This window comes from Battus philenor, unplaced genomic scaffold, assembly GCF_028537555.1.
Source record: "Battus philenor isolate CCGP_79_NKW_IND1 unplaced genomic scaffold, ilBatPhil1.0.hap1 SCAF_18, whole genome shotgun sequence".
Classification (NCBI taxonomy): Eukaryota; Metazoa; Arthropoda; class Insecta; order Lepidoptera; family Papilionidae; genus Battus; species Battus philenor.
Window position 1 is genome coordinate 8,131,601 of NW_027181680.1, and position 25,598 is coordinate 8,157,198.

The 25,598-nt window shown below is 29.6% G+C and overlaps 2 protein-coding genes across 2 annotated transcripts in view; both read right to left on the reverse strand.

Annotated features, from left to right (window-relative positions):
* The window catches only part of obe (obelus), a 41,339-nt gene extending 36,192 nt beyond the window's left edge, over positions 1 to 5,147 (reverse strand). The window contains exons 1-9 of the mRNA XM_068763508.1: positions 5,016 to 5,147; positions 4,784 to 4,920; positions 4,292 to 4,550; positions 3,790 to 4,062; positions 2,808 to 3,057; positions 2,316 to 2,499; positions 1,978 to 2,129; positions 1,251 to 1,396; positions 934 to 1,134 (exon numbers count right to left, since the gene is read on the reverse strand). Of these exons, the coding sequence (XP_068619609.1) occupies positions 934 to 1,134; positions 1,251 to 1,396; positions 1,978 to 2,129; positions 2,316 to 2,499; positions 2,808 to 3,057; positions 3,790 to 4,062; positions 4,292 to 4,550; positions 4,784 to 4,911 (1,593 nt within the window). The 5' untranslated portion in view covers positions 4,912 to 4,920; positions 5,016 to 5,147. The remainder of the gene's footprint in view (positions 1 to 933; positions 1,135 to 1,250; positions 1,397 to 1,977; positions 2,130 to 2,315; positions 2,500 to 2,807; positions 3,058 to 3,789; positions 4,063 to 4,291; positions 4,551 to 4,783; positions 4,921 to 5,015) is intronic.
* A 5,669-nt stretch (positions 5,148 to 10,816) lies between these two features.
* Positions 10,817 to 24,852, reverse strand: LOC137920471 (neuronal synaptobrevin-like). Its single transcript, XM_068763840.1, has 6 exons — positions 24,788 to 24,852; positions 12,410 to 12,530; positions 12,018 to 12,096; positions 11,099 to 11,178; positions 10,951 to 11,002; positions 10,817 to 10,830 (listed from the first exon to the last, which is right to left on the reverse strand). Coding segments are annotated over exons 1-6 (348 nt in total). The 5' UTR covers positions 24,790 to 24,852.
* Positions 24,853 to 25,598: the final 746 nt, after the last annotated feature.

Consider the following 25,598-nt stretch of genomic DNA (forward strand, 5'->3'; position numbering starts at 1 on the left):
CCGCAATACATGAAAACGAAAGTCTCTGACCAGTTTGTGTTACCGGTGATAACTTACAGGACAGAGTCGTGAAACTTATAAAAATGCTCCAAGCCACATAAAGATCACTGGAAAGAGTTACGTTATGCTTATTTTGCTGCGAGATCGAATGAGGAAATCCACAGAAGACCCAAGGTCATCGATATAGCTCGAAAATTGCTCGTCTGTTGTGGCAGTGGGCGGGGCAAATCGCTCGTGCAACATCGGCCATCGGGCCGCTAGGGTCGAAAGGTTCTCGAGTGGCGACCGCGGGCAGCGCAAGACTGTTCATCTTATCGATCTTTGGGAGAGGCTTATATGCCTTGCAAAAAGCTTTGTTTGCTTTGTCATTGAGATAATTTGGCAACTTATAGACCAGGGGTAGCCAAACTATGGCTAATGAGCCACATGTGGCTCTTTGAACAATTATTTTTGGTTCCGACTATTTGTCGAATTTTTTCAATATTTAAATTTCTATTACCTATGTCAGCTCCTAGGAAATCGAAATAAATTACTGGTATGAATAATAGTTATTATTATTTCACCATAAAATTAGCGAAATCCAAATACCAATCATAATTAATTACCCGGCATCTTAAGTATTATTAGGAGTGATGTCATATATGGGTGCCATTATATCTAAATTCAATACACATATTTTGTTTAAATAATTTCAATGAATATGATATTTGTTAAAAAACATTCTTTGGCGTTTTTTGAATGTGTATTAAATTGCGGCTCGCAAAAGATTTTCAATTTCGAAAAATGGATGGCACTATCAAAGAGTTTGGCCACCCCTGTAATAGATTATTCATCAACATCAACACAAGCAAATTAGTTTCTTCCATACTCTTTTTAAAAGAGATCATATTCATAGCTATGAAATAGGCATTACTGCCATCCTTTTGTACATACCTTGAACTTGTTTTTCATAATTATATCATTTTCTATATGTTGTTTAATTTGATGCACCACAGTTAACAATGCTATGTTAGTTTTACCGGCACCAGTCGGTGCACAAATAAGAAGATTTTCATTTGTGTTGTAGGCAGTTTGAAACACGACTGATTGTATCCTGTTTAACTCTTTAATATTCTCAAAAGCCATCTGTCCTATCTGTTATTGAAAAAAAAAATAGTTATTTTTTACTATTATATTTTCTAAATTTATTTTAAAGACTCCATAGTATACAGATAAATAATTATTGCTATTTACAGATATATTGTTTTTACCTCATCTAATTCAGAAATTGGGACCCGTTTATTTCCAATTTGTATAGGCGCCGGATCATTTTTGGGTATAACAACTTCTTCATATTCCTTATTATCCTTTCTTACTGCATTTTCCGGGAGGATAAGTTTCATGCCTGACACAAAGCCTGTAAATTGATAAAGTATAAAACTTAGCACAATTCATTTCCATACATATTTATCATGTACATCATAGTATGTTAGTTTGTTAAATAGAGTAATATTTGCCTTTTGCCAGAGCCTATGCTTAATAAATTTCTTGAATTTATAGAGCGATAAATTTACTGCTTCCAACAAATGGGTAAGACTCTTTATGGAATCTATTAGCAGGTACATCAAGTTTATTTTTATACCGCAGATTACCTCAACGGAGGTCACTATTTGTTTTCATTTTATTCAGGCTGGTCACATTTTTACAGAGTCATTCTGCCAATAATGCAATTAAGAGTTATAATACATATTGGGTTATGTAGTAAAATATAATTTAGTGCCACTTAAGAGTTATTAAGAGATATATTTAAAGAATTTAGTCTTAATAACAGAAGAAATAGCTTTAACTCCTTTTTTAGTAACTAAGTTAACACACACACTCAGAGACGAACACAGACAGGCACACACACACACACGAAAATAATTTTATAAATGTGTAATTTACTAAAAGTAAGTTTCTGAAATTGTGATCTTTCCAAATTATGAATATAAAACTCACCAGCAGAATTTTTAGCGTTAATAGATGAATCATATACATTAGGATATTGCACTTTAGTTTGAAAGTAAGATATTTTTTGTAAAATTGGATCAATTTTATTTGCTGATTTTGTTGTAGAAAACGGTACCACTGGCTTCGTAAGTTCTGCTATCCTGTAAGATTAAAATGTATTGGTATAGGTATATGTACATAATCAGATATGTGTAATAACATTAATTATTTTTTTGGCAGTAAAATTCATATCTCTTATGTAATTTTTAAATAAATTAGAGATATTAGCACAAAGTTTATTTTTACCACAAACAAATACCATTAACAATAAAAAAAAGTTTACATGCCTTTTGGCTCTCAGTTGGGCAATATTTAGCTCAGGTTCTTCTTCATCTTCTTCTACTTTTTTAGCATTTTTTGCCTTCTTTTCTTCTTTTCTTACAAGCTTGGCTAACATTTTCTCCTGTTCTGATAGTACAGATACTTGACAAAGGTATTGGGGCATTTTGTTTTCAGGTAACATTGCAGCAACTGCAAGTTTTAGTTAAGAATTGAAAAAATATACAACATTATCTATCAAGCATTACATGAAATAGAGTTACATATGCAAGATTTAATGCTGCATACACATACAGTGGCGGCTATTTCAATTCTGACTAAGAATAGATCTTAAGAGCATTTGATATATTAGATAACAGACTTTGTAAAAATATTCTTATTGTTAAACATTCCATAAGTCTTGTCTCCAGTAGGAACAACTAGTTTTCATTCCTCAATTCAACTCACCTGGAGCCGACACTTAATGTTCTTATTGAGTAAAATTTGTTTTATTGACTTACTTTCTGATATAGATGGCTGTGGAGGTGGAGCTTTCAAACTGTCAATAATTTCCTGTCTATGTTCTAAGACCTCTTGAATGAACTCAAATTTGTCAAAGCCAAGCAACTCAAAGAGATCATTTTGCATGTCATCATTACTTCTTGGCGAGTTAAGGAAGGTGATTATAGATTGAAGTATATCTGCGCTTGACATGCCTGCATCATTATCATACAAGCCTTGTACTTTATTTTCCAACCAAGTTTTGCCAAACTGAAACAATGAAAACATTATTCATTACTGTGCCGAAAGTATGAATTTGGCCAGATTTATTTCTATTCTCAAATATTGAGTTCTTTCTTTCTTTGTTATATACATATTGTTCAAGAATACATTTAATTATTGAATTAATGAGATGCCTTAAAACGTCCTCTACCAGTGAAATCAGAGCAGTGCAGAAATAGCCGTACTAGATTCTACCCACTTTAATTATAGATAAACACATAAGTTAGAGAATATAATACACATGTACTGACTATGTTGTGTATATATGTACTATTTTGAAAAACGGGAAGTTAGTTTTAGCAAAATTTCTTGTTCAAACTATATACTTCAAGTACAGGTTTTAGAGATCAATTTTGGTCATAAAAAGTTACCTCTCTACTTCAATATAATTTTGTTTTTAAGTTTTTAGTAATACAGCAGTATGAAACAATAACATACATTTTAAGAGAGCCCATTGAATAACTTTAAAGTATTTTAGTTATATAACAACTTTTAAAAACAGATTTAAAATAAAAACATAAAAGCTGATACACCTCCCACTACAAGGCATACACTATTTTTTAAAGATTGCCATGATGCCCAGTCTTGCATTCAAATAAAAAATTCACATACAGTGAGTTCCTGCAACCTTAACTTTCAGTTCACCTAGAGATATGTCTACTCATGCTGCATCATGATTGCATATGAATTTCAAAATATAAATTAATTATAACTACTTACACGAGACACAGGGATGGATTTTGGTGCATTGACAGTACTAGAATTACCAGTATTATGGGTATATTTCATAGAAAAATCAGTAACAAATGCACTTGTTGAGGCAGGTTTCTTTGTCAATTTGGTTAATGGTTTTTTTACAGGCTTATATGGAACATAGTTGCATTGGATGTGATCTCCCCAGTATTTTATGTTTTCTTTGTTATTTTCACTCATTTCCTCTCTTATATATTTCTTAGTATTTTCAGATATTTCACTGGATATGTTGTTAACAATCTATATAAAGAAGAAAATAATAACAAACATATAATAAACACATATGGAACAAATATTATGATTAATGATCATATAAAAAAATGGTATTTATATAAATGCCACATCAGCAGTAGGTTAGGCTAGGTTTGTTTACTTAGATTACTTATAAAAATTGGCAGCATTTAAACTCTCAAATCTGTAGTAGTAGAGGCATTAATATGAAAGGACCGAAAAAAAATTAAATAATCACCTCACAAATTTTATTAGCTGTACTAGACAGAACAGTTCCAAAAGTCTGTCGAAGTTGTGATAGATTTTTAAGCATTACAATATCCTGGTCCAAAAACATTCTCAGTGTAAGAACAGCTGCATCCTCGATAATCTCATCAGGCTGATCTCCAGTGAGTAGTTTGCAAGACTCTTTGAGTTCATTCAACATTTTTACAAGGTTACTTCCATTAGTTTCATTATTAACTATATAATTACAAATGTCCCCAAAACTTTTATACCTTGAAATACATAAATTTGTGTTGATAAAAATTAAATAACACTTGATTCAATTTGTGGCTTGACAATATTATAAATAAATTATTTGCTAGTTTAATGAACATGGTTAATTTTTTTAAAAACTTAGAAATTAACCCATATATTATATGAGCACAGAATCAATAAACTACAATTGGTTGATAATTTAAATTAACATATCTTATTTCATTAAAAAATTTTAACAGTTAATTAATACCTTTCGGCAGTCTTGTGGGGAATTGCCTGGTTAATGCTTTTGTTGTCAGCTGAAGGTTTGAGACAGCGAGGTTTATCCAGCTGTGTATGTGCTCTAAGAGCTCTCGTTATACGCGGTAGTTCAATCATGATTTAGCACTAAAATAAAATACATTTATATTATTCTTATACTTCCATATGAATAGAATAATGGAAAACTAATATATTGCAATATTGTGAAATAAGTAACTAACGTCAATTAAATAAAAAGAGTTAAAACAAATTTGCGTCAAATAAGCGCGTTTTATAAAAGTAATGAGAAATATTAATAAATACGGTGTTAAAATATTTTTTCCTATAAACTACATTACGAAAAACTATAATCTTTAATTTTAAGAATAAAATGCCGTTTCAAATCTTATTGACACACTTTGGCAGATAAGGATTTTGACGTTGGCGTATAAACATATGCTTTTCTACAAAATATTGCAACAGATAATGCTAAGAAATGAATTATACTTACTATTGGAAGATTGGTAAGAGAAAAGTGAACAAACTTCTATGTTTAACAAAATCTTAATTTTGGAATGATTATGTACTGGATTCGCCAATACATATAAATTAGTAAAAACAATTTTAGATGCATAAAACCTTGAAATCAAAAATCAAAACAACACGCTCGCGCCATGAAAACAATACATGTAGTATTGTTTTCATGGCGCGAGCGTGTTGTTTTGATTTTTGATTTCAAGTTTTCTCTAGTTAAATATATTTTTTCGAACAACCCTAGACCGTAATAAAATACTGTAAATTTATTAATTGCATTAATATATTTAGAATCTAGGAGTATTTTAGATAACGACGAATTTTCCCCTCATACTAAATGAAAAATTATATACATATTTTGTAAAAATACCTTATCACGAAAATTGTTTGCAACGAATAAAAAATATTGACACAGTATTCCTAAAAAATAAATCAACCTTTTCTCGTATATAAGCAAATAAAGCGTTTTTTTTACTTAATTATGATTTTCTAATTCTTTATCTTCTTATTTGCAGTAGGTAGATGTCCATTGAAAGGCCATCTTTCAAAGATTACCACGAAAACCATATTTTTTTCTCGTTTCTGAAGTGAAATGATCATAAATATCCATAACATTTTCTTATTTTGATGCATTGGGAATTATAGAATTGACACGTAAATTTGTAAACTTAATATGTAAGGCGCCATTCATACGAAATAATAATAATTTTTTACGTTCATTTTGTATATAGACATTATTCTTCGTACGTTTTGTATTGTATTATTTCAATATTCTACAAAAAGAAACTTGGGACGGTAATCAAAACAGTTATTAAAAAAGATTACACGTTTAAATATCTCTGAAGATATAAAGCACCCAATATGTTCATAGGAAGTACTATTTTGATAAACGTGAAATAAATATTGCAGTTTTCCTTTTTTAGCGTATTTTTCTACTATTCTTACCTTCAAACCAAGTAAAAATTAAACGACATAGTATTTATACTGAAAGTTGCTTTATTTTACCGAAGCAATAATTTATATTAGGTTATAGGTACATTCATATTTGTATACCTAAGGATCATAAAATTATCTACGATCTTCCTTTATAATGATTACACTGATTATGTTGTATTTATTATAACTCGACACACAGTTTTTGAACAATATTATAAGACAAATCTGTTAAATTTTCAGAACAATGTATTTCGTTCTAATTTAAAATACACTTTATAAACCTTTAATAATATTTATTTACTAGTTTAATAAACCGTTGGTCTAAATGTACGGCAGCTAAAAACGAATTTATTATGTAAATGCAGCTTATGATTTTTGATTAAATTTTCAAGTCGTTATTATTTGATTACATTCGTCAAAAGATAATTTAGCTAAATCTTTCAGGACAAATTCATGTAATAACCAGGTCTACGATATAAGTAAACTAGAAAACGTGCTATGTTAATATATCGTAGTACTATTTTCTTCGTTCATTTTTTCACAAATATTTATACTTGAATTAAACTATTAAAGTATTTAAATATTTTTTTAAAATACTACTGGTCTAATTACCGAGACGTGGTTAAATAATTACCGAAAGGTTTCCATGTTTTAATTAAAATTAGAACAATTATAAATTGCATGATGAACATCCAATAGCTGCATAAATTCAATAAAACATTACTATATAATTTTTAATTATATAAAAATTTAATAATTAAAAAATACGGAATTTTGTTTCAAAATGTAATACAGCAAATTACACGATCTCTATAATTAGGCAAATAATATTTAATGCATTCTAGTTTTATAGACATAGACTGATAACGGATAAAATCATAATATGCAAATTATTGTAAACTTTTTCATAACTTATTCTTATTCGTAAAGGTTTTTTTTATTTAATAACATTTATTTTCATGAAATTATACAAAATTGCTATAAACACTCAAAATGATTAGTTTTCAATTAACAGTTTATGCCTGTAGAACTGTAATGCTATTTCCTTAATCTAAATCCATACATACATTTCTGGTGTATTTTTCATTACCTTACAGTGATTTTAGGCCACAATCTTCGAAACACAAGCTTGCAGAAAAAAAATGAAATAACTATAAATGAATAAATATTTTTTTGTAATTGCATATATTTTTATACACTAAAATATTTCTGGTCTATTATTTTTCTACCATACACATAAAAAGAGAAATTTTATTATTTGCGTTACGAAAATTGCGGCAGAACATGTTTTGCGAACTATCGCTGATATATATATCTATCTATATTGTAGCTAGAATACACATCTAAAGAAGTTTTCAACAACAACGTAGTGCATAAAAAAAGACATAGCTTTAAAGCTCTTAAATATATAATGTTTGAATAATCACAATTAGGTAAAACACATACAAACATAAAGTAGATTTTACTGTATCATTTTCTTTTCCATTGCCATTACCATCTAAATAGTTTTAACGGTCATACTTCTGTTTTTCAAGATAAATATTTACTATAGTAAAATTATCACAAAATTTGGGTTTCATTTATTTATATAAACTGAAAATACATATTTCAAACCCATTTAAATACATTTTGCTAATACAAAAGTGTAAATTTACGTGTTCCGTAAACAATCCATTAACATTTTAACGCCACTTCCATAATCGTTTGGATTAAAAAATTAACACGAAAATCCGAAATAAAAGACGGAACATTAATAAGTTCATTGACCAGAAAAATATAATTACAAAATCGATGTACAATTTGTAGGAAATTTGATTTAAATCTTTTGTCTCAAATTCATTTGTAATATTTTTAAAAGGTGTGGTCTGTAACTATAAATTTGATAAATGATTGGAATTTATCCTGAATTCAAATTTGGTTACGTAATTATTTTATATTTATTCTTTTGCCGTTATTAGTTATTAGCTATCTATATATTTAGATATTTTAGAAAAATGTAATGCTTTAAAATATTAATTAGAATAAAGCTTTCGTTGTTAAGTTTTCAAGGAGTTGACTACATATTACTCTATCTTTATCTGCGTGAGATTTTATGTAATTAAATAAGATATTTTTTTTAAATTTCAGTAACATTTAAAATAAAAAATTAAATCAATATATATCTTCATAAAAAAATTTAAGTTAAAAAATTTGTGAGGTAGATTACGTTATTTATCACTTCATATACATTCCACATTCATTATGCATATTATAACAAACAAATCTGCGATTCTAATCCTGAGTGTTTATTAGGGTAGAAAATTCTGAGAGAAATAGATTTTTTTCGGTTTTTTATATATGTTCAATTGTTAATAAACTATTGCAAATAATTGTAACGGAATGCGTATAAAAATAATTTTATAATAATAATTTTTCATTACATTTAAATCCGGTGAAAGTTATAAAACTTAATTCATCTTCGCTTCATTACGATATCCAAATTTGAATTCAGAGATATTTTTCTATCGCTGTAGCAATTATTTTTAATAAGAAAAAGTTTCCAAATGTCGATAGAAATTCCGAAAAGTTCAAAACGTGTATTAGGTATATTAGTATAGATACATCATAAAATACGGAGTAAGTCACAAAGTTATCATAAATTGTAATATTGGATAGAAAGGGTCATACATCACAAAAAAATACTTATTGTTACTATTGAATTGTTTGATAGATTTTGACGGCGGGAAAACAAAGAGAAGTAAAAAATAAAACTTACTTAACTTATATATATTCTTTTTGGAAGCTGCACAAGAGATTTTGTTATTCATAGGTAAATATTTTTATGTTCTGATATGACTAATAAATAAACATATGTGTAAATAAAATATCACCTAATACAACATAAAAATACGTTTGAGATATGGTATTAAGTTGTAAGCCTTATCTATGACTAAGTTTTAAAGTAGGATATTGAATTTTAAGGTAAATTTTTCAACAAAAAAGATCGTCTAAAAATACTCTATATAGTTATTACATAATTTTGATGATAGTGACAAAAGAAGTCAAAGGACGCGTGATTTGTATTACTGATATAATATGCTTTGAGATATATAACTTTCATGGCATAATTTATAGATTCGAATGATCGAAACGTTGGTAACCTTATATTTGTTATCTATTCGAGAACATTTTAATAAACACTAAATCTAATGAAATAAACGTTGCCGGCACCAGTACGTAGATGTTGAACAGTACCTGAAAAACATGTTAGTGTAATAACACAGTTGTTTTACGAACATTTTACCGCAACGAATAAACAAATCTATTCAATTAATAAGTATGATTAGTCCATTTAACTACAATCTCATTATTTACCGACTATCGCAACATATTTAGATATTTGTTAATGAAATCTGTGCGATCTTTTCTCAATAAATTGATATCACAAAACGGATAGCGAGGAAATGGAGTAACTTACTGTTAATGCTCGATAATTTTTTAAAAATTTCTGCAGATCCAGTCTTTTGATATGTCGGTGAGGATCGAATAATAAGAATTTACTACTAAAACAAGACTAGGAAATAAAATATATATACTGAATACATACGCGGCGTTAATCCTTTGGAGTTTACAGACCTAGAAAATGTAAGAAATTCATTTAGTTTTATATGTATATACAAAACAATTTTAATAAAATAGTTTTTCATTTACGTCGAAATTAATCGTGTATTTATAAAAATTTTATATTTTCGTTTTGTATTTTTTATACACAAGATTTTCACACAGGATTTCAAAATTTTATTGGCATTGAAATATTTTACAGTTTATGACACAAAAATATGAGAAATAATGAGTTTATTATAATAAAATTTTTCATACTTTGTATTTATACGAATTTGCTTGTATGAAATTTGAAATAGTAGTACGTTATCGTATAATAAATATAAATAAATTATTGACAACGGCAGAACGTATGAAAATCTTTTAATTTGCACAAGTAATTTCATTTGTTAACGAAGCAAAACTAAACGGGCTAAATGGGATAAGCAACGCATTCTTGGACAAGAAGAACACTTTTGTTATTAAGCAATTTGTAAATACTAAATTATTTATACTGTAGGGAACATTGTTATCGATTAAACAGTATTCATACAATAACGGTTAAATATATTCAGAGCAATTTGACACAAGTAAAACAACGCTGCAAAATAAAGCTTCAAAGTTTCTATAAGTTAACTATTCAAGTAAAAATATTGACTGTAGTTTATGGTATAATAAAGTATTATTGAATATTAGTACTTATAAAAGATTGTCACGTACTTAGAGAAGGAAAGACCAACCTAATAGTCAACTTATAGCAGCTATTATAGGATTTGAAAACAGCATTTTAATAGAGACAGGTACGGATACATACGAAGTGAAATAAGAACAGATAAAGCCAACATTTACAACGACATTACACGTTATGCCCACTTACCAAAAAAGGCTTAGTATCAACATAGTAAATATAAAAGTAAACAACATACGTCATATAACTAGTCATTAACGTTATAACAATTAACTTCTAAATTAAACTTCGATTACCGAAACTTGTTCACACAAAGTTGGCTGAAAATATGGAAAAAATAATGACATGATTAGTCTAAAACATAATTTATCGTTTAAAGAACATAAGAATGACATTCTCTAGAAGTGTAGGAGAATGTTGTTGATCTCATGACAACTTACCGATGATCAAAGCCAAGATGATGATGCCGATAACAGCAGCGATAATCATCATCTGGAAAAATAGTATTTTAATACATTTTGAATTTGGTATATATTTTTGTTAATACATTTGACATGTAAATTGTTTTTTTTTCCCGCGCTACGGTACCTTTAAGTTTTGCAACCAAAATTTGCTTTTCAGCTTGCCAGCTTGCTGTTCGAACTGCGAAGCTCCTTGCTGTAGTGCATCTGTAAGGAGTAAACAGAAATGAGAAGAAATAAATCTGGATTTTCTCTTTTCTTGTACTTCTTTGTTGTAACAAAGTGAACTAAATCTCGTATTTTTAAATTCTGTACATCTTATGCAGATATTGAAATAATTTAAATAATACCATGATAGCATCTTTTTATTGTATATAAGTGAACGATGTTACTACAGCAAACAAGAAAACAGAGGTCGTTAACAAATTACAATAATCCTCTAAAATAATTGCGTGTAGTAATACTGAATACTTTTTCGAAATCTATAAAGATTCTTTTTTTTAATAATAAGAAAGAGGAAAAAAGATTGTTCTTTTTTTAAAGAAAAAAAGAATCTTTCTTAATATTTTAATTGCTTTTACTCATTATAGAGACGTGTTTATATATAAATATTACCAGTAAATATTAGTTAACTATTTTTTGTTTTCTTAATATTTTATCTATTGGACTATCATTTGTTGATTAAGACATCAATATAAAATGTGTACAATTGTTTAAAACGTTAAATTTTCGTGTATTATTCATTATATTTTATCAATATAATTTAAGAAGTTCATCCAATTAAAACAGTTCCTACTATTGTATTAACGTATTTTCTAACCCATAGGAATGAATTGTTCTACTACATATTAATAGAAATACTCGTCTGAGTTTGTTGTGATCTCTTTTTAGATAACAACGCATTACTAGAGCTTATAGTTTTCAGTTATAGGATGCGTGTAATGATAGGAGAGGCCAATCCGATTTTCGCTATTCTTTTGTTTCGCCATTAGTTCGTGCAACTATAAATGATATGATAAAATGAGTAAATATCCATGACGTCATACCTGCTCTGTCATCTAATTCCGAGAGCTTCTGATCTCGCTCCAGTACCTTCTCCACGTTTGTTTTCATAATATCCACCACCTGGCAAAAGTTATTGAATGAAATTTTAACGTTAAAATGGCCAGAATTAATCAATAGTACGGGTGTCATGTTTCACCCTGGTGTCGCTAAACCACACATTTTTATATTAATACCTATAACACGGTATAGCGTCATCGAACAAATTGTGCATCTATCTACTGTAGTTAAATGTAAATAAACTTTTGTATAATATATTTGAAACTTTTTTCCTTATAAATATATGAATATAAGATAGTTAAGATATAATTAGAAATATTTAATGTATGAGTATTACTGTAAATATTATTTTTTATGTTTGAACTACTTGTGTTACCTCATCGACTTGCGCCTGTGTTTGCTGAAGACGACGCTGAGCGGCGATTTGCTGGGGTGTTTTAGGCCCGCCCACTGGCATGTCATCGCCACCCGGTGCCAGTCCCCCTTCTGTCGTCGCCCTGCCGTGAAATTATAAATTCCTTAGTCTAATATATTGAACAACGTTAGTGCAAACTTTTCAAAATCATTTAAAACTACAGCAATAATTGACCTAAGTCAGCATGTCTGGTAGAGTTTGCCGCCTCCGATACGACCGGCTTTTGTACCACCGCTGCATAAGTTGAATAACCTTAATTGTTGTATTTTATGGATATTTTTAATATATTATAGTCGCTTATTTCTTTTGTCATTGTATCTAAATAATTATTACATTAATATTCTCTGATTATGGTGTTAAATATTATTAAAAGGTCTTAAAATTTTTAGATGGGAGCTGGTTGGTTTATTCTTAACGATTTCCTTCTGAAATGTAGATCCAGTGGCTTATTTTTTTTCTCAGTGATCTGTATATTTATTTACTTACCATTTTTACATAGTATTCTCTAACCGAACCAAATGAGATGATGAATGAAATCAAAACCAAATGTTAAAAAAAGTAAATTGGTTACAATGATGTACTTATTTATGAGTAAATACAATTATATATATACAAATATACATATGTACATATATTATATATATGTATATATGTGTGTGTGTATGTGCTGTATACATAATTTGTTATTAAGCCTACAGGGCTCGGAACCTTTTTTTGTAACTAATACCGGTTTACAGGCTTTCTAATGCTGAGAGGAAGTCCTTTCCAAAAGAAAATATTTTGGATGATAAAGCAAGAATAAATAAAGTAAGATTTATGCGGAGGACAAAGCAGTAAATGATTATATGACGACCGTACATTTCTGTCAGCTTGAGTCACGGAATTGCAAGGTTGGAGTCAAGTAGGAAGGCGAAGTGTTAGACCTAAGTAAGCAATAGAGAGTAGTTCAGGCAGGCAAATATCTTCGCTAGTAAATGGACAACCATATGGTATCCAGTCACGAGTAAATACGTGGTAATATTTCCATATGTTAAAAACGAATAGAATGCAGTTATTAAGATTACTTTCTAGGTTATTGAGAACATCTGCATTCAGGTCAAAATAGCACATATGAGCGTAAACGATGTTATCAATTTTATAACCATTTTCTCCTCCTTAACTTCCTTACTTCTACTTTTACATCTTATATTTAGTACTATTTACTATTACTTTTGCTGTTGATCTTTTATTTATCTGACATTGTTTGGCTTATTTTCATTTAGAAATAAATTTTTAACTTTGATTACATTTGCTTTTCTTTTCTTAGTTTAGTTTGTTATTCATATTGTAGCTATGTGTTGGTTTACGGTATCATAAAATCTCGACACGAAAGATGGTAAAAAATATTAATTAAAAATTCTCCTGTGTATATTTTAACTGACTTAGGAGTATTAACTAAAAGTCAATTTGAAAATATTAAAGTGACCACCAACGAACAGCCTTACGTCAGATAGTCGCTTTTTGTTTTCGCGTGAGTGATTCAGGAATTCTCTTAGAATTTGTAAAGTTCCACCCCTCTTGCCTATGGCGATGGCGTTGAGACTCGTATCTCATTTGAAGCATTCTCAGCGCGTTTTAAGAGCTCTCGGAGACTTTTGCTTTCGACCTAGTAAGCTCTTAAAAAAGAGAAACCCGATAAAGCTACTGTGAAACGTACACCTTTTTATATAAGTGAAAACGTATATGTATTCTTAAAAAGCGACCGACATTTTTAAAGAATTGACGCTTTATGCAAATGAGATATGTTTTTCATTCATGCGTTGAGTTTTTCCGAATTTTTACATGTTTTCAAATATTATCTATAAACGAAGAGGCTCAATATTTGAAATATCGGAAAGTTTTTATTGAGTCTTGTAAATTGCAATAAAATAAAAAATTATCATTTGTTTGTATTTACCATTTTCACATAAGTTTATTATATTATATTTTTGTTTTTCTGATTAGAAAATAATATAAAAGACGTCATATTTGATATTTGTCATCGCGATCATTAAGCCATTTCTATTGGCTATTGAGAAGTAACGTGTCCTCCAAATTAAAGGTTTCATACGCTTTCTACTAAAAAAAATAAAAATGGGTAAAGTTTTATGTTCAGTTATTTAAGAATTAACATTTTAATGTTCCATCGAGTGTTTTAGTAAACTATGTTCAGGCAACTCTAACATTAAATTTGCAAAACATTCTTAAATGTATTTTGCATTCGAAGCGCTCATGAAAGCCTTATACAAAGTTAATGGAATCACGATGCTTATTATTAAACGAGTCATACTAACGAGCTCAATATTACTCATTTATGTTTTATCTTTACATCAATATAGAAGAAAAAAGTAAAAAAGGTTAAATAGACAAAAGATGATGATACAAATAACGGTCTTATCGCAAACGGCATTTTCTTTCAGAAAACCACTGGTTATATTTTTTGTATTTATATGTTTAGTTAATATGGAAAAATAGAGCGGGTAGTCATCAAGTGACAGATATTGGAAATGATCATCATCATGATCATATCCGCTGATAGATGCCCACTGGAAAGGTAGACATAGTAAAGGTCGCTGGATGCTAGCAGCAAAATATCGTTCATCGTTGCGACTTGGGGGAGGACATTGTCTTGTAATAACTGTCTATCGGCTAAAAAGAAGTAAATGTTTCTTAACAAAATCTGTTAAGGTTGTATAAGTCTTTGCATAAGCTCCTTTTATTTTTTTCGTCTCAAGAGAAATCAAATTGTATTAAGTTAGCGATGATCTGATACATTTCAACTAGAAATTGCTTTTTAGCATCCCTATATTTAGCAGCGCAAGATGTTCATAATATCTACCCTATAAAATATAATGTGACCCAAGTGAAAATTTTGTTTTTATGTACACTTTTTAACTTAATACACTAAGATCATCCATTCGAGCGTTATTATAAATGACAATAATCAATTTTTATGTATGTATAATTCAACTATGTATAATTGTGAAATGCTCAGTTTTGGTTCTACAATACGTTAATAAATACCTCTGTAGTTGTTAATCACGCCAAAACAAATATAATACTGGGTTAAATCAATGTGAATTAATTGAATAAGCTTGTTCGATCAAACGCCAAATGAACTCATTCATACAAAATTGCATTCCGGATATAGACTCAACGCGGGACCGATTGAAAATTTCAATCGCATTCGTTTAACATTCCCTTCGAGACATTTCTGTTTTTTTTAAAACAAAAGATAATAAAATATTAAAGATTGTTTACAATGGTTCCTCCTTTTTTATATTGTGTATAATTATTGTTAGCTTAGGATTTTTTTTTTTACTTTAATTAGTTTAATTGACATGATTGCACTTATTTCGTCTAGTTTACGAATTTTTATTTAATTAACACTAGTGTGTGTGTGTGTGTTTTATCCTTATTTTGTCATTTTTGTGCTTACTGTATGTAATATATAAAATTATTTAAAATAAATATTATTTATATTATTATAATTAATAAATAGTATCTATATATAAATTACAGAAATTTAAATTTATAATCTATATAGTAATAACTGTTGTTCTTTCAGTGTTTTAACATTTTTTATTTAACTAAGAAAACAGTTACAATCACTCTTTACATAGGAGTTATTGCAAGTTCCTCTTTATAATTATATTGAAACATATGTTGTATATGATTTGCATCCCTGATGTATGAGTGTGATAATAACATTTCTATATGTATATTAATTATGTTTCTGTGCGAAGACATTTCGAATTTCTCCAAAAAGAATCTCCAAGAAGAATGAAAATACAGATAAATTATATATCAGTTATTATAAACAGGATATTTTATTGGCACATAATGTACAAAGTTTGATAAGGTATCCTTCTTGTCAATAGCAGTTGATAAAGAAACAATTACTCCTAAAAGATTGCGTGTCTTATCTGTCTGTAAATGGCAAAATCTATTTAATATACAATTAAGAGTATCTATTATGTCATGGTGTTCCGAGTAGAAAAGATAAAGATAATGAATTGTTCCAGATAAATATTAGATGGACTTGGGTAACAAGGAGAGATTGAGCCGGGAGTCATCAAGTGATCGGCGTTGGAAATGAATGTACATACATCATATTATCTTATCCATCGATAGACGCCCACTGGAAGGTCTTCCTGTGACCTTCACTATGTCGTTGGCCCATCTTATCAAGAGATTTATACTCCTGCTTGTTATGGTACTATGTGTATCGTATTTTCATTGTGTAGTTTACGTATTGTATGAAAAACAGTTATATAATATATGTACATGGAAAAAATATTTTTTTTTATTATTGTATGTATTATAAATACTTTGTTTTGTATCTGCAATGTGTGTTTTCATTTATATTTAACACCTATTACTTGATCACTCGCTTTATTTTTCCTTATAAATCAAATCTATCCAATGGTTTTTTGGTATAAATCGCCATAGACGATAACACGGGCGGCGTACTCATTTCTTTTGGTTAATTTATTTGCTAAATTGTTTTACAATAAAGACTTAATAAACATATGTAGATGTTTGTTTTAATATTAATTGTTCTTTGTGGAACCAATCCCAATGTGAAAATGACAAATATAATTTAATTCTATCTTGAATATTACCACACATCACGATAGTTTAAACCAGGACAATCTGTTATGACAGATATTAAACCAAAGTAATATGAAAACTTAGATAACCGTTAAAATAGTTGAAGAGGTGAATTAAATTCATAATATGATGTTTGAAATTATAATTTGAGTGTCGGTTTGGCGTACTACGAATTTTTATTGGAAAGTTGCCAAGTCGAAGTAACAACTTGTTACACGTTTTTTATTGTTTAATAACTGTTGCACTTCATTTCGTTTATGTGGAATTCAAATTTTTGTCAGTGTTTTTTTCAAGACTTGTTGACGTAGTATTATTTGTTAATTATTTATTTTGTTATCCACAAAATATAGTTTACTGTGAACACTTGTGTACATTATAAGAAGAGTTTTAGAAGAGCCTAATTTGGTAGAAAATTTGGTTAAAATCAGATTGACGTCCCCTATAATGCCATCCTTTAACAGAGTGACAACAGACTTTTCTTGAAAGAGTCCACAAACTCAGACGGTTTTTTTTGTGGACACTTAATATCTTTATTACAGTTGTAGAGCAAAAATCTTTTGCACTATTATAGGTCTTGTTTCACAAGTTTTTGTTTACAAATCATTCGGGGATACTATATGGGAGATAATTGTTAAAACGTAGATTGTTGCCCACAAAAGAGAAACTAATTTTACTAAGTGTAAAGAAAATAAAAATAAAAAACTTATCTTTATATCAAGTGCTAACCCTAAAGGCGTCATTATGTTTGAGGGAAATTTATGTTAGTGAGTTAGCATAAGAAAATTTTATTGGTAAATAAATTCATAACATTGAATGATAAATAATTTAAATGGAACAAACCAACATCAAATCAATAAACAGGTCAGTGGATATTAGATCCATATACATGCATAAATTGAAAGCGAGGTTTCAGTTTAATTTACCAAATTAATCTTTGAAACCCTGAGCTTGGATTCTCATTTCGATCTGTCGTGGAGATAGATATCCATTCAGCTGAAATGGAGTTCAGGTAAGCAATTTACTTGAACAAACTTTTAGCAATGATTTGAAAAGCGACGGTCGGATAAACGTAATAAACCTTATCGACGGTGAGTTTATTGAGTCGGTAATATTAATTTTATTCGCCGAATTATTTGGCAACTGCTTGTTTGTGTTACCATAATTTATTTAATGATGTAATGATAATCTCTTAGTAAGTGAGCCTTATAATTTATTTTTCTGCAAAGTCGAAAAATAAAGGAATTTTTCGTTACATTTTCATATTATGGGTTATAATTTGAAATGTGTCATATAAATTCATGTGAAGTATATTTTAAATATGAATATAGCCGCTAAGAGCACGCTACAAGTTTTTGCATGGCTAGACCATTAAAAACTTAAGGCAGCTTTCACGGCACCTTGCCAAATACATTTACACTTCAAAACTGGCAACGCGCTCTCAATGGAAATGTTCTCGTTTTTTAATGAATCAATTAAAAATGGTGTTCCAAAATAAGAGGTATTAAAAATATTTTTATATTTTAATAAGCCTATTAAGAACATATATACATTTGTTATTATTACACATAAATATTTTCGTAATTCATTGTGATTAATGTAATGGAGGGATCTAAGTATATGTTTATTTATACTTAGTTCCTCCATTGCAGAGAGAGCTATGCTCGTGATTTCTACATGATATTAAATCAGCATGTCTAATAGAATCAGGCGTTACCTTGCGGAAGTCCATCCTAAGTAAGAAAGGGACTAATATATAGCTACTTCCGCTATGCAGCAGTAGTCGTGCAACGAAGGGCACCGCCCGCCAGGAGTAATGAGATCAATGTAGTGATGTTACACCGACCAGTGCACTAGTCGGTGTAATGTTACTCCTGAGGATGCCCCGTGGAGGGGTGAAACACGCGTTGAGTGATTAGCGGTGGTAGTTGTGTAATTCGCATTGTTTGCCGCATGCGCATTTATCAGCGGGCTGGCGGACAGTGCACTTCATTGCACGACTACTGCTGCATAGCGGAAGTAGCTATATATTAGTCCCTTTCTTAATTAAATCTGGATCCAGCAGATTCGTAAACGAAAGAAAGTAATTAACGTGGCCTATGAAGTGTCATGGCCTGAATCTCAATCTACAAGATAGACAGATGACTTTGGTTGTCGGTGATCTGGATCCAGGCCACGTCCAACTGGTCTTATTGGAAATTTATGAGTGAGACCTATGTCCAGCAATAGATGTCCCAGTGTTGAAATTATAATGAATTATAAATAACCATAATTTATTCCTTCACAAATTATTAACATTATAGAGAAATTCGTGTAAATATAGGTTAATTACGACCAAGTATTTGAAATAATTTTTGTAGCCGTTTAATCTTATTAAAGATATAGATGATACAAATAATATAAAGTAAAACAGAGAATATAATGAAATAAAAATTGCGGTTTTGTGTACTGTATATGCAGAGATAATTTCGTGACCTACTCTGCATAAGGCGCGGATGAAATCTTTTTGTTTTACGCTTTTGTGAAAAGGTCATAATCTTCAAGTTACATTTTAAGATCTACGCCATTTCTAGGTTAAAGAATAATGGAACTGTCAATCATTAAAACTGTATGTTGAGAAAATTTTACTTTTGTTTATATTAGGGTACAGTATATGACTTTTATGCACAAATGCTAAGGTATTATTATTTTAAAGTATTAATATATACTTCAGTTTTTTTTGCTTTGCATCGTTTTTAATTTTGTATTTTTTTTTCCATTTTCTGTCTTAATGTATATTGCAACAAGCTCAAAAATCAATGTTTTCTGTAATAAATAATGATAACATAGGAAGTAATATTAATAGTATAGTATAAACATGATGATTATAATCTAAGAAGACGTATTTTCAAAATTCGGAATAATACACAATAAAATAATTATTATTTACTATGTGTCACTGTGGACTTTATACTAGAAGTATTTACGCAAAACAAAAAATATATTAATGTAACATATTCAGTCTGATCACTATATATAGGGTGTTGGAAAAAAAAAACGTTAAAGCGATGCATTTAACACCTTGAAACTTTACACCCACAACCAATCATTCTGTATATTATACACACAAAATACAAATATTTATTTAAATTGCTATTATTAAAGAATTTTGGAACATTATTTTAACTATTATCGTCGTCATCATCAACGTCGTTTTAACCCACAGACGCCCACTGCAAGGCTAAGGTCTCCCCCAAAGATATCTATGGGGATATGCCACAATCACCATGTTTGGCAGGCGAGTAGGTGAGCGAAGTGTGGTAAATGAAGATATGGTACTGTAGTATATCCTCCATACCAAACGAAATACGTGTAGAGATCGAATCAGCAATCAACGAAACGGGTTGGCAAGTTAAATTGGTAGTGAGCCGGACATAAAGCGCGTACAACAAATGGTCACGGATTGGCAAACGCAGTAAGAACGTTCATCTATAAGTTGGAAGGACAGACAACCTTGTTAAAATCGTCGGAAAACGCTGGATGCAGTTTGCTTTCTATGTGTCTGAAAATCTACGAAGGAGGCATATATCCGGCAGTAAATGTTTTATGGCTGAAAATATGATGAGGGTGACGTTATCTCTGATGTATTACTAGTAAATTACAAAGCCAGGGAGTAAATGTAGACTAACTCAAATAATTGTGAATAATACTAACATTTTATTTGTTTCTGGATAGTTTAATTAAAATAGCAACGTTTTAATTTTTCTACGAGCTCTTGCTTTGAAACAAAGTTGAAGGTTATCCACTCTCAAAAGGCATGAAATAGCTGATGCAGAGAAATACAGAGACAATTATTTCTTAAAACTGTATAAAATAGATTTTTTGTCATTAAAGACTGTGTATTAAATAATTTTGCATTTTAATTTAATTTCAACAGTTACTATATTATCATAATAATATATATCATTATAACTATGTTATCCAAATATCTGAGGTAAGATCTAAATTGTTTAAATAAATATAAATAATCCATAAGTGTTTTATTTTAAATGAAATTTACCTTTTTATAGAACGTTTTGACTTTATCCCTTCCATTATTTAAGTAACTCACACAAATAACAAATAATTATTAATTAATGTTGCAATACTAATGAAATTACAGCTAAAAGCCTCAATAACATTGATTGTTTTAAACATCCATCAAATCTTTAGCAAAAACAACGAATAATTCAAAATGATGTTGTTCAAAAGTTTTTACTAAAATGGCTGTTATCTACATAGGATATATTGTGTCGTTATTAGATAAACATTAGTTTAATTGTTATTACGCTGTGGCCAATATAATTTATAAAAAGATATATATTTTTTTAAAAGACAACCTAAGACATTGATTGGGTTATTTTTTTTTGGATCATTGTAATGTTTCTGAATTGCTTCTGATTTATTAAATATCAAAGCATACTAAATATTTCAGGCCAAGACCGATCATCGTGGTGATCTTTGAGGGAAGCTTTGCAATGGGCATTTATCGGCTGATGAACAACTTTAGATTAAAAATAGATAAATTGGCCCACATTACGTAATAAGACAATATTTGGTGTTATTACTTTAACAATAAAGGACTGGTCTACGAGTAGGCTTTGATAATGTCGAGTAGCTCGACTCGGAATTCTGAGCAACACAAGTGGAGTCTGTATTTTTTAATAGCGGTCTGGCGGCCTTCCAGAGAAGGGCTTGTACAATGCACGAGCCTGTCGCCCCATATAGCCAATTTAAAAATACAACGCATTGCTGTTTAACTTTACCGATTAAACTCCTCTTCCTAACTAACACAAATTTAATTTATTTTCACAAAACTATTGGTAGGTGTCTGTTCCATGAACTGATGTTTGATCTTGACAGATTTAATTCTTCCAGCAGGTTACAGAGAGATTTCACTGTTATACATCTAGCACTTACCTCCACCGCTAAACTGATTATTAATTTATTGTTATTTCTTTGGTCATGTCGATATTTTAGTTAACAGTTAAAAAGTTACTGGCATATCATATTTTATATAGCAATTTTATATTCATTCTCTGGATACGTGTATAGTTAAGACTTGCTTCCAGGATAACATACGTACTAATGCGTTCAACTATTGCCAACGTCATAATATTTATAATATATATTATGCGCTAGAAATAGTTTCTCAGAGATGTTTAAAAGACACTTCATATTTTTTTTAAAAGAGTCAATCGTTTAGTACATATTTTGAATCCGTTTAAATTTTGAAATTGTTCCCAGAGAATATTTTAAAGAGCCAAAAGTTATAAATATTTACGATTCTACAAGATTGATTCTTAAATGTTTTTCATTGAACAAAATTTTGATTATTGTTTTATTTCCTGGTATGTTTTAGTATAGTTAAAATGAGGTGTAAAAGAATTGTGAATAATTTAACAAAAGTGTATGAGTTTTCTTTGTGTTTTAATCATTTAGTTCTGTATCTCTCTTAATATTATACAAAACCTTGCACTTTGTAGGTGTTAATGCTTTAAATATAGGTACGACACAATTAGAGAGAAAGGTTAAGTAAATTTTTCTGTGAGCTTTGAATAGAACCGTAATAATCCTTAACTCTTTCTCTTATTTCCTAATTATAGCTTCCAAAAATTATATTATACATATTAGTCAGAAATATTGCTGCAGTCCAAAGTTCTAAGATTGTCAAACTGTCTTAATTTTTCGAAAAATGATGCGTAACAAAATATTCATATACGTAATATCTGCCTCAAACGAGTGCTTGAGTATTTTGTGTATACTGCTAGGAGGATCAACAATTTGAAGAAGCTGATGATAACTGGCAACGTAGGTGAAATGATGGTCTGGTCGGAACGGCACCACATTGGTCACCACGGCATACAAAGCCATACAGGTAACCCACTAGCAGGAACGACACCGTAAATTCATACAACAGAATATTGAGAGAGATCCTTGGTATTAAGGATAACGACACGAAAAATGGTAGGCGTGGCTAATGGCAACGAAACGTTCTAAATTATAGGTTTTTATTTAAACCATCCTTAAATTATTACTCATTTAATAGACATAGTAATATTAATAATAGCCTTTATTTCAAACTCACGGCATCCATAGAATATTAAAAAGTTATCACCAATTTTCACTTAAAGGTTACATTACTAATAAATTACTTTTTATAAATTGCGTAGTATACTCAAAGTAATAGGTTGCTTTCTATTCTTGCCACTGTCTGAACACATAACAGAAAATATTTAATCTAGATTTAGTAATAGTCAGTTCCTTCGTTCGTTATCTTAACGGGGTCATTTAGACAAACGTTACGTTACGTATATAATTTACTGAAATTTAGCTAATGTAATTAATTTGCGCTTTCTGTGTTAAATATTTCTATGATTTCTTTTCTGGAATTTATATTATGTCACCCTGATAAGTATACACCAGCAACAAATTATTTCTATAGTAGTTAGACTATGGACTATTACCTTCGACTGTAATTAGTCAAAACATTTATATGTATTCTGTAAAAGCCTTTTAATGAGGTTGGATTGATGATTCTGATTTTATATTATATAGATGATAAAACTACTACTAAATCTGAGATACCAAGGTAAGACACCTCAGATTTGATACGGGGGTTTATATGAAGTTGATAAGCTTTTGAAATTAGATTTATAGTGTTTCATCTATTTTTCTTTTCGGAAAGAGTCGGATCCTACCATACAAGGCAAATGTACTCGTGGATGACACATATTTTTGGACTCCATAATCCCGTGATTCGTATAATTGGTAATGATATTTATCTTCAATGTAAACTGGTGATAAACCGAGTTTCTGGTATATGTTCGTAAGATCGCTCTATAATATCTAAGCCGTTAACGTTTTTAAATATACCCAAATAAGTATACATCAAGTTGGACAAAATCATGGACTGGGTTTTCGTTCTGTATAAATAATGTATTCCACAGGTGTTAGTAACAAATCTGCTTCTTTTGAGGATTAAAAAACGTTAAAAATGGGAAAGTTATTCTTTTGCATAATGTTGCCATTGTAACTTCGAACTTAGTAGAAATCAGTCACAAAGCAAACGTGACAAATTGATTGCACATCGAGTGCGGTGACCTCATTAAAATCGATATTAACTTGCGCCTTGCTATGTCTTCAATCCTAAGATTGCATGTTTACAATTGGATTTAGATTATATACGTAATATGTGTGCAGATACACCTTTAGTATTGACATTGGTAAAATGCCACTCAATGCCAGTAATAATAAATTTTAAATTTTTAGAGGATTGTCACTTTATAAATATTATTTAAATTATAATTGAAATAATAAATACAAACAAGATTTAATTTGCAATTGATTCGTCCTTTTTAGCAATTTGTTTTGTAATATTACTTTATCAAATTACCTATTTACTGGTTACACAAAAATTTATAAACTTTTTAGTGTCTGAATAATATTTTGGAGTACATTTTACCTCAACTGTGTTTCACCATGAAGCATTTCTAAGATGAAAAACGAAATTAAAAAAGAATAGACAGAAACAGATACAGATATCACTTATTTCATTTAATATTTTGTTATCAAAATCTTTCGACCGACTTTGATTCGTAAACCTTAAAAGATGTTTACTATTTATTTGTATTTAATTACTCGTGAAAAAAAATTAAATCAAATATTCTTGAATAATGGTATTATACTTACATTTCGACTTCTCTTGTTAGGTTCGCGGTCTTCTCAGAGAATTAAGGCAAAACTTGTCGATCAACGTCAACAAGTGAGTTTTATTACTTAAAAAGCGTTTGTTTGATCACTGAGAAAATTAAAATATAGTCTCTTCCGACCTATATACCACCACAGCTGAACACCAAATGAATGTATCTTATGAATGGGAAGGTCTCGTTAGATTTTCCAACAAGTATGACGAGCTGTGATCTATTTTTAGTTTCGACTTTAACTGATAAAATTCACTTTGATTGGAAAGAAATAAACCGTCACGGATAATTATGCAGCGTCAAGCTTAAAAAATGATTAGAGAAACTTTAATAAAGTATTAAGTTTTATAAATTTTCATGAAATACAGAGCGAAGAGAAAACCTTCCACGAATAGGTTTCCCGATGTGTATGGGAGAGGGCGCGTCGGTATTTTCCATAATAGGTACGAATGGTCTAAAAATACAATATCACAGTGTACCTCAAAAAAGAACCTAAACTCTTAGAAAATAAAGTTAAAAATTATATTAAATATTTAGTACGCATGTGTGAATTTGGTACTTGTGGGTGTATGTGTGAAGCATTTGGCGCATGCGTATTTGAAGGTTTAGTTGCGAACAAAAATCAATTCCCGGTACGTGGGTGTTACGTAATGGTAAAGACAAGACTGTAGACAATGCTATTTAACGAACCTAATTGTATTAAACAATAAAATATATGTCTACTAGCCCTTGAGCCACCATTATTTTTAATTTTATGCAACTTGAAGTTTGTAGGTTTTATGAGTTGACTAAATATTGCG